Genomic DNA, 18,805 nt, shown 5'->3' with positions numbered 1-18,805 from the left:
AAATAGAAAATGTAAACAGACCAATCACAAGCACTGAAATTGAGACTGTGATTAAAAATCTTCCAACAAACAAAAGCGCAGGACCACATGGCTTCGCAGGTGAATTCTATCAAACATTTAGAGAAGAGCTAACACCTCTCCTTCTCAAACTGTTCCAGAATTTACCAGAAGGGGGAACACTCCCAAACTCATTCTATGAGACCACCATCGCCCTGATACCAAAACCAGATAAAGATGTCACAAAGAAAGAAAACTACAGGCCAATATCACTGATGAACATAGATGCAAAAATCCTAAACAAAATACTAGCCAACAGGGCTTCCCTGGTGGCGCAGTGGTTGAGAGTCCGCCTGCCGGTGCAGGGGACATGGGTTCATGCCCTGTTGCGGGAAGATCCCACATGCCATGGAGTGGCTGGGCCCGTGAGCCATGGCTGCTGAGCCTGTGTGTCGGAGCCTGTGCTCCACAACGGGAGAGGCCACAACAGTGAGAGGCCCGCGTACCACAAAAAGAAAAAAAAAGAAAATACTAGCAAACAGAATCCAACAGCACATTAAAAGGATCATACACCATGATGAAGTGGGGTGTATACCGGAAATGCAAAGATTCTTCAATATACGCAAATCAATCAATGTGATACACCATATTAACAAACTGAAGAATAAAAACTATATGATAAACTCAAGTCATGTAGAAAAAGCTTTCGACAAAATTCAACACCCGTTTATGAGAAAAATCCTCCAGAAAGTGGGTATAGAGGGAACTTACCTCAACATAATAAAGGCCATATATGACCGACCCACAGCCAACATCGTTCTCAATGGTGAAAAACTGAAACGATTTCCAGTAAGATCAGGAACAAGACAGGTTGTCCACTCTCACCAAGATTATTCACCATAGTTTTGGAAGTTTTAGCCACAGCAATCAGAGAAGAAAAAGAAATAAAAGGAATCCAAATAGGAAAACAAGAATGTCAATGTTTGAAGATTACATGATACTATGCATAGAGTATCCTGAAGACTCTACCAGAAAACTATTAGAACTAATCAATGAATTTGGTAAAGTAGCAGGATACAAAATTAATAGCCAGAAATCTCTTGCATTCCTATACACTAATGATGACAAATCTGAAAGAGAAATTAAGGAAATACTCTCATTTACCATTGCAACAAAAAGAATACAATACATAGGAATAAACCTACCTAAAGAGACAAAAGACCTTTATTGCAGAAAACTATAAGACACTGATGAAAGAAGTTAAAGCCGGTACCAACGGATGGAGAGGTATAGCATGTTCTTGGACTGGAAGAATCAACATTGTCAAAATGACTATGCTACCCAAAGCAATCTACAGATTTAATGCACTCCCTATCAAACTACCAATGGCAGTTTTAACAGAAATAGAACAAAACTCACAATTTGTATGGAAACACAAAAGACCCTGAATAGCCAAAGCAATCTTGAGAAAGAAAAACGGAGCTGGAGGAATCAGGCTCCCGGACTTGAGACTATACTACAAAGCTGTAGTAATCAAGATAGTATGGTACTGGCATAGAAACAGAAATATAGATCAGTAGAACAGGCTAGAAAGCCCAGAGGTAAACCCACTCACATACGGTCACTTTATTTTCGATAAAGGAGGCAAGAATATACAATGGAAAAAAGACAGCCTCCTCAATAAGTGGTGCTGGGAAAACTGAACAGCTATGTGTAAAAGAATGAAATTAGAACACTCCCTAACACCATACACAAAAATAAACTCAAAATGGATTAACGACCTAAATATAAGGGCAGACAGTGTAAAACTCTCAGAGGAAAACATAGGCAGAACACTCTATGACATAAACCACAGCAAGATCCTTGTTGACCCACCTCCTAGAGAAATGGAAATAAAAACAAAAATAAACAAATGAGACCTAATGAAACTTAAAAGCTTTAGCACAGCAAAGGAAAACATCAACAGGATGAAAAGGCAGTCCTCAGAATTGGAGAAAATATTTGCAAATGAAGCAACTCTCAAAGGATTAATCTCCAAATTTTACAAGCAGCTTATGCAGCGCAATATCAAAAAAAAAACAACCCAATCCAAAAATGGCTAGAAGACCTAAGTAGATATTTCTCCAAGAAGATATACAGATTGTCAACAAACAGATGAAAGGATTCTCAACATCACTAATCATTAGAGAAATGCAAATCAAAACTACAATGAGATATCACCTCATACCAGTCAGAATGGCCATCATCAAAAGATCTAGAATCAATAAATGCTGGAGAGGGTGTGGAGAAAAGGGAACCCCCTTGCACTGGTGGTGGGAATGTAAATTGATACAGCCACTATGGAGAACAGTATGGAGGTTCCTTAAAAAACTAAAAATAGAACTGCCATACGACCCAGCATTCCCACTACTGGGCATATACCCTGAGAAAACCATAATTCAAAAATAGTCATGTACCACAGTGTTCACTGCAGCTCTATTTACAACAGCCAGAACATGGAAGCAACCTAAGTGTCCATCGACAGATGAATGGATAAAGAAGATGTGGCACATATATACAATGGAATATTATTCAGCCATAAAAAGAAACCAAATTGAGTTATTTGTAGTGAGGTGGATGGACGTAGAGTCTGTCATACAGAGTGAAGTAAGTTAGAGAAAAACAAATACCATATGCTAACACATATATATGGAATCTAAAAAAAATTGGTTATGAAGAACCTAGGGGCAGGACAGGAGTAAAGGCGCAGATGTAGAGAATGGACTTGAGGACATGGGGAAGGGGAAGTGTAAGCTGGGACGAAGTCAGAGAGTGGCATGGACATGTATACACTACCAAATGTAAAATAGATAGCTAGTGGGAAGCAGCCGCATAGCACAGGGAAATTAGCTCAGTACTTTGTGGCTACCTAGAGGGGTGGGATAGGGAGGGTGGGAGGGAGGCGCAAGAGGGAAGGCACATGGGGATATATGCATATGTATAGCTGATTCACTCTGTTATAAAGCAGAAGCTAACACACCATTGTAATGCAATTATATCCCCATAAATATGTAAAAAAAAAGAATTTGAATAAACATTTCTCCAAAGAAGATATACAAATGTCCAATAAGCACATGAATATATGCTCAACGTTTTTAGTCGTCAGGGAATTTCAAATAACAACAATAATACCACTTTATCCTCTTTTTGTTGACTAGTATCAAGAAGTCAGAAAATAGCAAATCTTGGCAAGGATATGAAGAATATAGAACCCTCTCATATTGCTGATAACAATGTAAAATGGTACAGCTGTTGTGGAAAAAAGTTTGGTCGTTAATATTAAATGTTAAACTTCGAGTTACCATACGGCCCTGTAAATCCACTTCCAGTTATACACCCAAGGGAATTTGAAGCATGTGTTCACATAAAGACTTGTACATGAATGTACGTAGCAGCGTTATTCATAATAAGCAAAAAGTGGAAACAACCTGAATATCCATGAGCTGACAAGTGAATAAGCAAGTGTGTTTATTCATGCAATTATTTAGCTATAAAAAGGAATGAAGTACGGATACATGCTACCCGGTGGAAAAACGTTGAAAACATTATACTAAGTAAAAGAAGCCAGCCTCAAAAGACCACATATTGTATGATGCTGTTTATATGAAATGTCCAGAACAGGCCAATCCATGGAGACAGAAAGTTGATTAGTGGTTTCCAAGCCTGGAGAGAGGGGAGCAAAGGGAGTGACTGCTTATGGTTTCTTTTGGGCGTGATGAAAATGTTCTGGAATTAGATAGTTGCACAACTCTTTGCATGTATGTTGCACAACTCTGAATTGTATAATTCAAAATGGTGAGTTTTATGGTGTATGAATTATATCTCAATTTTTAAAATTGAGGAAAAAGTGCCAGTATTATGCAAATTCTTCTAGAACCTAGAAAAATAGAGAATTCTTTCCAGCATAACTTTGATAACGAAAGCACTTACGAGAAAGGAGAATACAGGCCACTCTGGAGTACAGAGTGCACAAGTCCTAAACCATATAACGATGTATCAAATCTGGTTATTTGAAAATTAGACACTACATCACAATCAAGTCAGTTTCCTTCCAGTCCTGCAGTGTTCCTTTAACATTTGAATATGAAATTAATGTTATTTACCAAATTAGATGAGTGAAGATGAAAAATCATATTGTCTCAGTAGATTTAGGAAAAATATTTGATGAAGTTCAACACCCATTCATGATAAGACTAGCAAACTGGGAATAAAAGGGAACATCCTTACTGATATAAGGAATCTTCCAAAAATTCTAGAGTAAACATCGTACTTAATGGTGAAATGTTGAGAGCTTTCCTTCTGCAGTTGTGAATGAGACAAGAAAGGCTGCTAACCTTATTTCTGTTCAACCTTGTACTTAAGATTTTAGCCAGCAGAGGAATACAAGAATAAGACATAAAAGGTATAAGGCTTAGGGAGAAAAATAGATATGTCATTATTCACAGATTATATATATATATATGTATGTATGTATATATGTATATTTATGAAGTCCAGAAGAATCTAAAGATTAGCTATTAGAAGTACTGAGTGAGTTAAAGTTGCTGGATACCAGTTCAAAATAAATCAACAGTAACTGAAAAAGAAAAACTTTAAAACAACTTCCATTTATTCTTAGGGTTAAATCTAACAGAAGATGTGTAAGACCTATACACAGGTAAGTGTAATACGTTACTGAGACACATTGAGTAAGATAAATATATGGAGCTATAGATCTGTTCATAGACTAGAAAACAATGTTATAAAAATGTTGGTTTTCTTCCAGGTCATCTATAGAATCAATGCAAATGCAGTGAAAATTCTGATTTTTTTCCCCTGAGAAATTGACACGCTGATTCTAAAATCTATATGGAAATGCAAAAGCCTGGAATTAGCCTAGACAACTTTGAAGTCAAAGATACAGTTGGAGAATTTACTGAGTTTTGAGATTTACTTTAGAGCTGTAGCAACGTATGATAGTTTGGTACTGGTATAAGAATAGATAAACAGACCAGTGTAACAGAGGAGAGATTCTAGAAATAGACCCATGCTCTAAAAGATAATTTTGGAGAATATCTTCCTGACCTTGTGGTAGGAAAAGATTGCTACATCAGTCTTTAGGTGAAAGGCTCATAAATGAGACTACCTTAAATTAGGAATTTCTGTTCATCAAAAATTCCATTCCATTAGGAGGGTGAAAAGGCAAGTATATATGTGCTGCACATATAATCAACAAAAGACACATATCCAAAAAATGTGAAGAACTTCTACACATCAAAAAGAGAAAGACAGTTGACACTCTAGAAAAATGGGAAGTGTCTTGAATAGGCACTTCACAAAAAGAGGATGGCCAGGAAGCATATGAAAAAGTGCTGAGAATCATTAGTAATCAGAGAAATACATACTAAAACCAAAATGAAACCATTACACCCCCATCAACCAGAATGGCTCAGGTTAAAAACAAAGAAGACCCCAAATGGACAATACCAAGTGTAGGTGAGGGTGTGCAGCAAGTAGAGTTCACGTAGACTGCTGGCGGGAGTGGCAACCACTTTGGAAAACAGTTTGGTATTATATACTAAAGTGGAGCATTGGGACTTCCCTGGTGGTCCAGTGGTAACGGATCCGCCTTACAATGCAGGGGACGTGGGTTTAGTCCCTGGTCAGGGAACTAAGATCCCACATGCCGCGGGGCAGCTAACCTATGTGTCACAACTGCTTTGCTCACGCGCCTCAACTAGAAAGCCTGCGTGCCACCAACTACAGAGCCCATGCACTCTGAAACCCGCGCGCCACAACTACAGAGGCTACGCTCCCTGGAGCCTGTGTGCCACAACCAGAGAAGAGGAAACCCACACGCCACAGCTAGAGAGAAGCCCGTGTGCTGCAATGAAAGATCCCGCATGCCTCAATGAAGATCCCGCGTGCTGCAACTAAGACACGAAGCAGCCAAAAATAAATAAAATAAACTTAAAACAATAAATAAAGTGGAACACATGCTTAATCTGTGACTCCGCAATTACACTCTTGGTCATACACTCAACAGAAATATATACACATATGCATAGGACATGTACATGAATAACAGCATATAATTTGTAATATCCCAAATTTGGAAATCACTTAAATCTTCAACATTAGATTGGGTAAATATTGGATAAATAAATATTAAAATGAATACCAACCAATAAACTGGATAAATAAATTTGAGGTTGGCTAAAAAGTGCCTTCGGTTTTGTTTTTTTTTAAAGATTTTTTTTGCATGAGGACCATTTTTAAAGTCTGTATTGAATTTATTACAATATTGCTTCTGTTTTTATGTTCTGGTTTTCTGGTTACAAGGCATGTGGGATCTTAGCTCCCTGACCAGGGAGTGAACCTGCACCCCCTGCATTAGAAGGTGATGTCTTAACCACTGGACCACCAGGGAAGTCCCATCTTCGGTTTTTAAGTAAAAATAAAAGACAAATTTTTCATTTTCACCAAGTACTTTATTGAAAAATGTATTCACCCTTTTGTTCCACTACCTTCTGCCATTTTTCAGACAACTTCATAATTCCATCTTCCCCAAACTGTTTTTATCTTTTTGAACAAAGAGCTTTTCCAGGTGCCTTTTACAGTCTTCTAGGGAATTGAAATTTTTTCCATTAAGAGAATTTTGTAAAGACGAAATAAATGGAAATCTGAAGATGCGGTGTCTGGTGAATACAGTGGATGAATCAGAGCTTCCCAGACAAGCTGTAACAGTTTTTGCCTGGTCATCAAAGAAACATGCGGTCTTGCATTATCCTGATGGAAGATTATGTGTTTTCTGTTGACTGATTGCGGCTGCTTTTCGTCGAGTGCTGCTTTCAGTTGGTCTAATTGGGAGCAGTACTTGTTGGAATTAATTGTTTGGTTTTCCGGAAGGAGGATAATAGAGGACTCCCTTCTAATTCCACCGTATACACAACATCACCGTCTATGGTTGAAGACCAGCCTTTGGTGTGGTTGGTGGTGGTTCATTTCACTTGTCCCACGATCTCTTCCGTTCCACATTATTGTACAGTATCCACTTTTCATCTGTTTTAAAAACGGAATGTTTTCATTACATTTAAGTAGAGAATCGCATGTGGAAATATGGTCAAGAGGGTTTTTTTTGCTTAAGTTATGTGGAACCCAAACATCAAAGCGATTAACATAACCAAGCTGCTGCAAATGAGTTTTGGCACTCGATTTGGATATTTTGAGTATGTTGGCTATCTCCCACGTGGTATAACTGATTGTTCTCAACGAATGTCTCGATTTGATTGCTATCAACTTCAACTGGTCTACCTGACCATGGGGCATCATCCAGTGAGAAATCTCCAGCACGAAACTTCGCAAACCACTTTTGACACGCTTCATCAGCCACTTTTGACACGTTTCATCAGCCAACTTCTCCATACACAGCAGAGATCTTTTTTTGTGTTTCATCTGTGTTTTTACCTTTCTTAAAATAATAAAGCATAAAATACCGAAAATGTTGCTTTTTTCTTCCATCTTCAGTATTGAAATGGCTACACAAAAATTCACCAGTTTTGATGTGTTTTTTTAAATGCACACTGATATGACAGCTGTCACATACAGCCTAACAAAATTGTTTTGAATGAAGTTAAAGACAACTAAGTGCTACTAGAGCCATCTTATGGAAAAAACCAAACGAACCTTTTGGCTAACCCAATATTAATACATTAGAATACTGTTTAGTAGTGACCTTGGACAGTGTCAGTAAATGAATCGCAAGTACACTCTGCAACATGAATGAATGTGGTAAACGTACAAAAGAAGCCACAGAGTAATACATACTCTGTGTTCATTTATGTGAATTTCAAAATCAGGCAAAATTAACCTATTAGAAGTCAAAGCAGTGGTTACTTTGGAACAGGGGTGGAATAGTGATTCGGAGAGGGACATCAGGGAACTTTTAGAGACTGACATTAATAAATTTTTGGTCCTGGGTGGTGGTTGCATGGTTCCTTGCTTTGAAATAATTTATCTGTACATTTATGTTTGTTTTTTAAAAAATTTTATTGGAGTATAGTTGCTTTACAATGTTGTGTTAGTTTCTTGCTGTACAGCAAAATGAATCAGTCATACATACATATATCCATGCTTTTTTAGATTTCCTTCCCATTTAGGTCACCACAGAGCATTGAGTAGAGTTCCCTGTGCTATACAGTAGTTTCTCATTATTTATCTATTTTATACATAGTAGTGTATATATGTCAGTCCCAATCTCCCAGTTCATTCCACCCCTCCTTCCCCCCTTGGTATCCGTAGGTTTGTTCTTTACATCTGTGACTCTATTTCTGCTTTGCAAATAAGTTCATCTCTACCATTTTTCTAGATTCCACATATATGCATTAATATACAATACTTTTCTCTTTCTGACTTACTTCACTCTGTATGACAATCTCTAGGTCCATCCACGTCTCTGCAAATGGCATTATTTTGTTCGTCTTTATGGCTGAGTAATATTCCATTGTATATATATACCACATCTTCTTTATTCATTCCTCTGTTGATGGCCATTTAGGTTGCTTCCATGTCCTGGCTGTTGTAAATAGTGCTGCAGTGAACATCAGGGTGCATGTATCCTATCGAATTATGTTTTCTTCTGGATACATGCCTAGGAGTGGGATTACTGGGTCATATGGTAGCTCTATTTTTAGTTTTTTAAGGAACCTCCATACTGTTCTCCATAGTGGCTATATCAATTTACATTCCCACCAACAGTGCAGGAGGCTTCCCTTTTCTCCACAACCTCTCCAGCATTTATTGTTTGTAGAATTTGTAATGATGGCCATTCTGACTGGTGTGAGGTGGTGCCTCATTGTAGTTTTGATTTGCATTTCTCCAATAGTGATGTTGAGCATCTTTTCATGTGTACATTTATGTTTTGTGCACTTTTCTGTTTATTAAATTTAACAATAAAAAAAGGTTAAAAGAATGGTCAGTTGAGAAAGTCTTGAGAAGGAATATCAGTACCATTTCTTGGTCTTTAGACTGTCAGCTTTACCTGATTTCTTACCAAAGAGTGAGAATGAAAATAAAACAACCCCCCCTCAAAAAAATATCTGTAGGTTTTGCTGCTTCCTCAATGAGTATATATAGTGTAAAAAATATTAATTCCTAAGTCCTTTTACTCTAAAATTTTTTCTTGAAACTCTTTAGTTTCAGAATGGAATCTAATGTTTGTTGTTTGTTTTGAATTAGGAGGTGCTAATGATGCTGGATAATTATGTAAGAGATTTCAAAGCGTTGATTGACTGGATTCAACTTCAGGAAAAGCTAGAGAAGACAGATGCTCAAAGCAGGTAATGAATTCTGGTCTTTATATTTATAGCAGACAGCAGATTCGAAAACAATTATTAAAATCGACAGTGAACTTGATCTCAGCTTAATTTGAAACTTGTAAAAATCTTAAAGTTGGGAGCTGCATTTCTCAAGTTAAGTAACAAGTATTTATCGGGTACCTACTAGTACAATGCACTTTTATCTGGTACAGAAATTTAATTGCCTAATATGATACATTTACTCCTTTCATGAATTTTCAGTCTAAAGGTCGAATAAAATAGAACTTACTACAATGAAAAACTATTATAGATGTTCAGTGAAAGACAGGGTCATATTTCTTTTGGGGGATAGATCAGGAAAGATTTCATGGAAAATACAGAAGTGTTTAAAGAAAGTGATGGATTTTAACAAAGTGGTTGGCCTTTCAGATGAAGGAAATAAGGATAGCTATAGAAGTGCAGAGTGTGTGAAGTGACAGCATGTAGGGAAAGGTACGGTATTTCTTAATGTAGTAGGCACTGAGGAAAATTGATGAGATGAGGGGAATAATGAGAGATTAGAGATATTTTAGAAAACTTCATTTGGAATCAGCACACAACATCTGAGTGCTATGTGTCAGGCTCTGGGACTATTGTGGTGAAGAAAACAGACAGTCCCCGCCCTCATGAAGTGCACAGTGCATTGACAGTAAACACTTACTAGTGTACAAAGTGTCATCCAAAAGAAATGTAGTATACTTTGGGAGTATAAGAAAATGCACCATCATGCAGTTTGTTAAGTCCAGGAGGGCTTCCCCACGGAGGAGGAGGTTACATTTAAGTGGGGAAGAAATATCAAGAAGCAGTTAGCTTGACAAGGAGAGAAGAAAAGTGTAATTCCAGGTAGAGGTGATGGTATATGATATCCTGGAGGTGGAAGAGAGCACAGTGTAGTCAAGAGTTTAAAGTTTAGCAGGGCTGGAGTGAAGAGAGCAGGGGAAAAGTGGCATGAGAGGAGCCTAGAGAGGTAGGGTGAGACCAGATTATGTAGGACTCTGTAGACATGATAAAAACCTTAAACTTTATTTTGAGCCGTAAAGGTTCTTAAGTAAGGAAACCACATACCAGGCTTGTGTTTTTATAAGATCTTTCTGGCTGTAGTGTGGGAAGGTTGAGATTCATCAGTATAGTTTATAGATGATGGCTACTCAGACTAGAGTAAAGGCACTAGGGAGAGTTGAGAGATATTCCAGAGATAGGTAATCCAACTGGATTTAGTATCATTTTGGCTATGTGCAAAGGCAAAAGAACAATTTACTATTTCGTTTAGACTTAAAAGTGAAACCTGAGCCCTTGTGAAATGGGTCAGTTCACATGGAGCTACAATGATGCCTTTTTACCCAGAGAAAACAGGCCTAGGCTGCCTCTTTCCCTTAGATTTAACCTTGGTTCAGTCTCAGTGAGTGGAACCGTCCTATAGAGGACGTATCTTTTATCCCATCCTAGTGTATCAGCCCCAGGGGGAAATCAAGAGAGTGAAGGAATCCCAAGAGACAAATCCAGGAAGTCTTGATTCCCAGGAAACCAAATTCAAGGAAGCCATGATATGTTGATCCTTTTAATATTTTTTTCTCACAATGAAAATTTTTTACTCTGTCCCTGGGTGGATCAAGCCTAGTTGTCTTTGTAACAAGCAGTTTCGTCTTTACGCCTTGGTAATAGGTGATTAGATTGGGCAGGGGTGGGGGGTACATTCCTTCACTGGGTTGAACCAAGTTAAGAGATCATCACGCTGATTTGTGATTGGTGACTATATTGCCCTTGTACAGATAATCAGAGGAAAGCAATTTCAAAGAAAATGGAATAGATGTACAGAGAGAGGCAGAAATGAGAGAAATCATGTGGTCTTTGAGAGTTTAAGAGTGTTGCTTTAAAGCCTGCCTCTTCCAGGTGGCTAATCATGAGCCACCTTGAGGATGTCCTTGACATTTTACAGTTTGTATCCTTACAATAAGTCTTTATTACTTTTTTCTTTTTTATTTAATTTGATGGAGTTCCTGTTCCTTATATCCAAAAAGGGTCTGTAATATAACCATTAGTGCATTAAAAAAGCTAACTAGATTTATTTTCTTGCTTGCAAACTCCAAGCTAACAGTGGCTATGTTGAAGATTGTATTGAGAAAGCTTGTGAGGCCACGTCCAACAGCTATTCATATCCTACAAAAATATACTTGAGGCAACTATTTATTTATTTATTTATTTATTTATTTATTTATTTATGGCTGCATTGCATATTTATTTATGGCTGTGTTGGGTCTTTGTTGCTGTGTGCGGGCTTTCTCTAGTTGCGGCGAGCGTGGGCTACTCTTCGTTGCGGTGTGCGGGCTTCTCACTGCGGTGGCTTCTCTTGTTGCAGAGCACAGGCTCTAGCCACATGGGCTTCAGTAGTTGCGGCACGTGGGCTTCAGTAGTTGTGGCTTGCGGGCTCTGGAGCGCTGGCTCAGTAGTTGTGGTGCACAGGCTTCTTTGCTCCACAGCATGTGGGATCTTCCTGGACCAGGGCTCAAACACGTGTCCCCTACATTGGCAGGTGGATTCTTAACCACTGTGCCACCAGGGAAGCCCTGAGGCAACTCTTTTAACTTACGTACTTATCAGCATTTCTCCTTTTGGCCTCCTGAGGCAGCTCCCAGATATAGAAAACAACCTTAAATTTCCTGTAGATGGCATTATCCATCTTTCATTCCTCAAATCATGCATCAAAATTTATTTCACGCAGACTTGAAATGTAAATGTAAAAACTGATGTTGTACATGCTTAGAAAAGAAAGTATAAATATTTATATATTTTTATTGTGGGTAAGGACTTTGTGAGACAAAGGCAAAAAGCACAAAGGAAAATATTGATAGGCTTGATTTAACAGGAAGAAAATATGCCTTTCTACATAAAAAAATAATTACAAGTGAAATAGTTATGTCATTTATGTGACAAGATTTGTAGCCATAATAGTAATAATAATAGTAGTAGTAGTAAATGATTGCAAATCAATTAGAAAATGATACAAGTATCAGTGGATAAAATGGACAGTAGATACCAATGTACAAATCCCAAAAGATGAAGTTTAAATGGCTGGTGAAAAAGTTCAGCCTCACTTGTAATGATAGTAAGTGTATTATAATTTAAAAAACAAAAGCAAATACCATTTTGCCAGTGAATTTTTTTTTTCAACTAAACATCTTTATTGACATCCTTGTAGGAAAAGGAACTCATCAAAGACTGAAACTCTAGCACAGGAGTCAGCAGACTTTTTCTGTAAAGTGCCAGATAGTAAACATTTTAGGCTTTGCAAACAATGTTGTCTCTTTCACAAGCCAACGAAAATTCTAAGACAAGATACCAACTACTGGCAACGTTAAAGTAAAATGGGTACTTTTCATCTGGTGGAAGTGTAATTTGTTACAACCTTTCTGAAAGGCAATTTAGCAATAAGTTATCAAAAGCTTTAGACTTTATTTGGATAATCATCTATCTGAATTTTCTTGTTTTCTAACAATAAATTTTACTTTTTAATGGGAAAAAAATCACAATCACTAGATTAAATGGAAAGTAAGAGGCAAGGAGATTTGGGGAGTTATGGAGGTCTGATTGAGGGCATAGGATAAAGAAGATGTTGCTTCGGAAAAAACATTTTAGTAGAGATTGTGCATCCTATCAGCTAATTGGTTGTGGGGCCAGTGAAGAAGGAGGAATAGTTAGCTTTTATAGCAAAGAGCAGTGAAATGTCTATGATGTCACTCTCACAGGTGATTAAGAGGTAGAGGACGAAGACTTCATATTTTCCTGTGTATTCTACATTTTAACCCTCACCACTGTATTTCTGTCTTGATCTCGGTTCTACACACTTAGCTCTCCAAGGATATTAGACACAAGCAGCCAGAATTAGTACCATTGCCTTTTTAATGTGTTTTTAGCTGGGTGTATGGAAGCTTTTAAAATATAAGTAGTTTATATCCTGTCTTTGTAACCCCATAGCCCTTTTTTAGATAATTACGGTTATGCTGCTATGCTGTAGTGGGTGGAAAATCCTGGACCATGCATCATCTGGGATTACTTACTGGTAATGTGGTAACTTTCTGGAAAACAATGCACTAGGGAAAAATTGTGACCTGCTTATGTTTTCATGCACTAACAACCAAGAGAAAAGATTAGATTACCCATCCCCCTGCCACCCCTTTTCTCTGTTAATCTGCTGTATGTCTTGAATTGGCAGACCAACTTCATTGGCATGGGAAGTAAAGAAGATGTCCCCAGGACGTCATGTGATTCCAAGTCCGTCAACAGATAGAATAAGTGTAACGTCAAATGCTCGAAGAAGCTTAAATTTTGGGTGAGATGAACTCAAAAAAGCCTACTGAGGCTTGCATTACAGTAAATAATTTTTTTGTGGGTAATATAGTATTATAAAACTGGTATTTCACTATAAATATATCCATGTATATGTTTTTGTTTATGTTTGAAATTGTTTGAATAAAAAGTTAAAAAAATCCAGGAGAGTAAAGTTTAAGTTTCAGGAAATGTTGTATATTCAAACATAATTAGGATCCAAAAATTAAAACTCATAAACATATTTCATGCTAAATGATTTGTAACATCAACTGGCAATTTCTTTCACAACAAATGATCTAAATATATCATAAACTGTGTTACCCATATTATTATATGGATTACATCTTTATACATTATAATCTCATCAACACAGTTTTATAATTATTGTTTTATGCAGTTGACTTTTATATCACATACGAGAAGAAAAAGGTTACAAGAAAAAATAAGTTTGTATTGTCTTTTGAATTTACCTATGTAGTTACTTTTAGTGGTCCTCTTTATTTCTTCATGTGGATTCAAGTTACTGTCTAGTGTCCTATCATTTCAACCAGAAGAACTCCCTTTAATATATCTTATTGGGCAGGTCTGCTAGTGACATTTTTTCTCAGTTTTTGTTTATCTGAGAATATCTTATTCTTCAGGTTTTGAAGGATAGTTTTGCTGTGCATAGAATTCTTGGTTGAGAGTCTTTTTCTTTTAGCACTTTGACTATGTCCTCTCACTACCTTCTGGCTTCCGTGGCTTCCGGTGAGATATAAACTGTTATTCTTATTGGGAATCCTTTCATGAGATGCCTCAGTTTTCTCTTGCTGCTCTCAGAATTCTCTCTTTGTCTTTGGTTTTCAGTAGTTTGACTATGAGGTATTTAGGTGTGGATCTCTGAGTTTATCCTACTTCAGGTTTGTTGAGCTTTTTGGATTTGTAGATGAATGTTTTTCATCAAGTTTGGGAAATTTTTGTCCATTATTTCTGCAGATATTCCTTCTGTCCCTTTCTCTCCTCTGGGAATCCCACTATACCTGTGCTGGTAATCATGATGGTGTTCCACAGGTCTTTGAGACTCTGTTCAAATGCCTGCATTCTTTTTCTTTGTGTTTCTTGGGTTAGATAGTCTCACTTTACCTGTCTTCAAATTTGCTGTTTTTTTATTTTGCAAGCTCAGTTATGCTGTTGAGCCCCTCTGGTGAATTTTTCATTTCCATTATTGTACTTTTCAACTCCAGAACATCTATGTAGTTCTTTTTTATATTTAATTTCTCTTTATTGATATTCTGTATTTGATGAAATGTTATCATACTTTATTTTTAGATGTGGTTGCCTTTTGTTCTTAGATATTATTTGAACATATTTATAATAGCTCATGTAAAATCTTTGTCTAGTAAGTCCAAAGTTCAGGCTTCCTTGAGGACCTCTTTCAGTTACTGTTCTTTTTGTGTGTCTGTGAGTAAGCCATACCTTCCTGTTTCTTTGAATATCTTATTTTTTTTTTTTTTTTTGTTAAAAACTGGATATTTTAAATCATATAATGCAACAGCTCTGGGGATCAGATTGCTACCCTTTCCAGGATTTGTTGTTGTGGCTGTTTAGTGGTGGTGGTTTTATTGCTATTTGTTTGTTTAGTGACTTCCTTGAACTAGTTTTATGAAGTCTATGTTCTTTGTCATGTATAGTCACTAAAGTTTCTGCTCAGTTATCTTAGTTGTCAACTAATGATTTGACAGAGGTTTCCTTAAGTGCCTTGAATCAGTAAATCACCTTGAACCAGTAAATCTCCTAGCTCTTGTCTGGTCTTACATGTGATCACTATTGTCTTCCGTGCTCTGGAGTTTACAATTCTGTCTTTACTGTCAGTTCCTGCTTCCTCAGAGCCAGGTCAGTCAGAGGTGAGAGATTAGGGAAGCCCTGAGGCAACTCTTTTAATTTAAGCACTTATCAGCATTTCTCCTTTTTGCCTCCTGAGGCAGCTTCTCCAACTTTTCCTTTTAAGTTAGCCCCTGTTTGCCCAAAATGCTATTCACAGCTCTGTCAGCTATGATATTGTTCATCACAGTCATCACTGTTGTTTTCCTTAAATTTCCCTGGCAAAATTTGTTTTTAAAGACGAAAATTTGTTTGGACTTTAGTTCTTTAGAGTGAGTCTTAACATTTGATGTGTAGTGTGAGGATTGGTGAGTAGTTTACTTGGTCAGTTATCTTTCTTCTGTTAAAACTTACCCTTTATTCATGGCTTCTTACTGCTCCCCTCACTGCCCACCCCACCCCACCCCACCGTGTCACAGTCATTTTTATCTCTTGTTACTGCTAAACCTTGCATATACTTATATTATTAGATTTTCAATGTGTTAAAAATATTTTTTAACATCTTTATTGGAGTATAATTGCTTTACAATGGTGTGTTAGCTTCTGCTGTATAACAAGGTGAATCAACTATATGTATACATATATCCCCATATCCCCTCCCTATTGCGTCTCCCTCCCATCCTCCCTATCCCACCCCTCTAAGTGGTCACAAAGCACCAAGCTGATCTCTCTGTGCTATGCAACTTCTTCCCACTAGCTATTTTACATTTGGTAGTGTATATATGTCAATGCTACGCTCTCACTTCGTCCCAACTTACTCTTCCCACTCCCCATGTACTCAAGTCCATTCTCTACATCTGCGTTTTTATTCCTATCCTGCCTCTAGGTTCATCAGACCTTTTTTTTTTTAGATTCCATATTTATGCATTAGCATACGGTATTTGTTTTTCTCTTTCTTATTTCACTCTGTATGACAGAATCTAGGTCCATCCACCACTACAGATCAATTTCTTTTTCTTTTTATGGCTGAGTAATATTCCAGTGTATATATGTGCCACATATTCTTTTTCCATTTCATATGTCGATGGACACTTAGGTTGCTTCCATGTCCTGGCTATTGTAAATAGAGCTGCAGTGAACATTGTGGTACATGACTATTTTTGAATTATGGTTTTCTCAGCATATATGCCCAGTAGTGGAATTGCTGGGTCGTATGGTAGTTCTATTTTTAGTTTTTTAAGGAACCTCCATACTCTTCTCCATAGTGGCTGTATCAATTTACATCCCCACCAACAGTGCAGGAGGGTTCCCTTTTCTCCACACCCTTTCCAGCATTTATTGTTTGTAGATTTCTTGAAGATGGCCATTCTGACTGGTGTGAGGTGATACCTCATTGTAGTTTTGATTTGCATTTCTCGAATGATTAGTGATGTTGAGCATCCTTTCATCTGTTTGTTGACAATCTGTATATCTTCCTTGGAGAAATGTCTATTTAGGTCTTCTGACCATTTTTGGATTGGGTTGTTTGTTTTTCTGATATTGAGCTGCATGAGCTGCTTGTATATTTTGGAGATTAATCCTTTGACACTTGCTTCATTTGCAAATATTTTCTCCCATTCTGAGGGTTGTCTTTTCGTCTTATTTATGGTTTCCTTTGCTGTGCAAAAGCTTTGAAGTTTCATTAGGTCCCATTTGTTTAGTTTTGTTTTTATTACCATTTCTCTAGGAGGTGGGTCAAAAGGGATCTTGCTTTGATTTAGGTCATAGAGTGTTCTGCCTATGTTTTCTTCTGAGAGTTTTATAGAGTCTGGCCTTATATTTAAGTCTTTAATCCATTTTGAGTTTATTTTTGTGTATGGTGTTAGGAAGTGTTCTAATTTCATTCTTTTACATGTACCCATCCAGTTTTCCCAGCACCACTTATTGAAGAGGCTGTCTTTTCTCCATTGTATATTTTTGCCTCCATTCTCAAAGATAAGGTGACCATATGTGCGTGGGTTTATCTTTGGGGTTTCTATCCTTTTCCATTGATCTGTGTTTCTATTTTTGTGCCAGTACCATACTGTCTTGATTACTGTAGCTTTGTAGTATAGTCTGAAGTCAGGGAGCCTGATTCCTCCAGCTCTGTTTTTCCTTCTCAAGATTGCTTTGTGTTATTTGGGGCCTTTTGTGCTTCCATACAAATTGTGAAATTTTTTGTTCTAGTTCTGTGAAAAATGCCATTGGTAGTTTGATAGGGATTGCACTGAATCTATAGATTGCTTTGGGTAGTATAGTCATTTTCACAATGTTGATTTTTCCAGTCCAAGAACATGCTATATCTCTCTGTTTGTATCATCTTTAATTTCTTTCATCAGTGTCTTATAGTTTTCTACATACTGGTGTTTTGTCTCCTTAGATAGGTTTATTCCTAGGTATTTTATTCTTTTCGTTGAAATGGTAAATGGGAGTGTTTCCTTAATTCCTCTTTCAGATTTTTCATCTTAGTGTATAGGAATGCAAAAGATTTGTGTGCATTAATTTTTATCCTGCTACTTTACCAGATTCATTGATTAGCTCTAGTAGTTTTCTGGTGCATCTTTAGGATTCTCTATGTACAGTATCATGTCATCTGCAAACAGTGACAGTTTTACTTTTTCTTTTCGGATTTGGATTCCTTCTATTTCTTTTTTGTCTCTGATTGCTGTGGCTAAAACTTCCAAAACTGTGTTGAACAATCTTGGTGAGAGTCAGCAACCTTGTTTTGTTCCTGGTCTTAGAGGAAATGGTTTCAGAGTTTCACCATTGAGAACCATGTTGCTGTGGGTTTGTCATATATGGTCTTTATTATGTTGAGATAGGTTCCCTGTGTGCCTACTTTCTGGAGAATATTTATCATAAGTGGGTGTTCAATTTTGTTGAAAGCTTTTTCTGCCTCTGTTGGGATGGTCATATGGTTTTTATCCTTCAATTTATTATTATGGTGTATCACATTGATTGATTTGCGTATATTGAAGAATCCTTGCATTCCTGGGATAAACTCTACTTGATCATGGTATATGATCCTTTTAATGTGCCATTGGATTCTGTTTGCCAGTATTTTGTTGAGGATTTTTGCGTCTATGTTCATCAGTGATATTGGCCTGTAGTTTTATTTTTTTGTGATATCTTTGTCTGGTTTGGGTATCAGGGTGATGGTGGCCTTGTAGAATGAGTTTGGAAGTGTTCCTCCCTCTGCTATATTTTGGAAGAGTTTGAGAAGGATAGGTGTTATTAGCTCTTTTCTAAATGAATTCTCTAGAATTCGCCTGTGAAGCCATCTGGTCTTG

General features: G+C 37.2%; 1 protein-coding gene across 4 annotated transcripts in view; it reads left to right on the top strand.

Moving 5' to 3' along the window:
• SCAPER (S-phase cyclin A associated protein in the ER) overlaps positions 1 to 18,805 on the top strand; it is a 495,741-nt gene that overhangs the window by 109,099 nt on the left and 367,837 nt on the right. For all 4 annotated transcript variants that reach the window (XM_079912990.1, XM_079912987.1, XM_079912988.1 and 1 more), the window contains exons 6-7: positions 9,253 to 9,353; positions 13,582 to 13,698. In XM_079912990.1, coding sequence (XP_079769116.1) covers positions 9,253 to 9,353; positions 13,582 to 13,698 — 218 coding nt within the window. The remainder of the gene's footprint in view (positions 1 to 9,252; positions 9,354 to 13,581; positions 13,699 to 18,805) is intronic.

This window comes from Stenella coeruleoalba (genome assembly GCF_951394435.1).
Source record: "Stenella coeruleoalba genome assembly, chromosome: 2".
NCBI lineage: Eukaryota > Metazoa > Chordata > Mammalia > Artiodactyla > Delphinidae > Stenella > Stenella coeruleoalba.
This window is presented reverse-complemented; position numbering and strand designations above follow the sequence as displayed.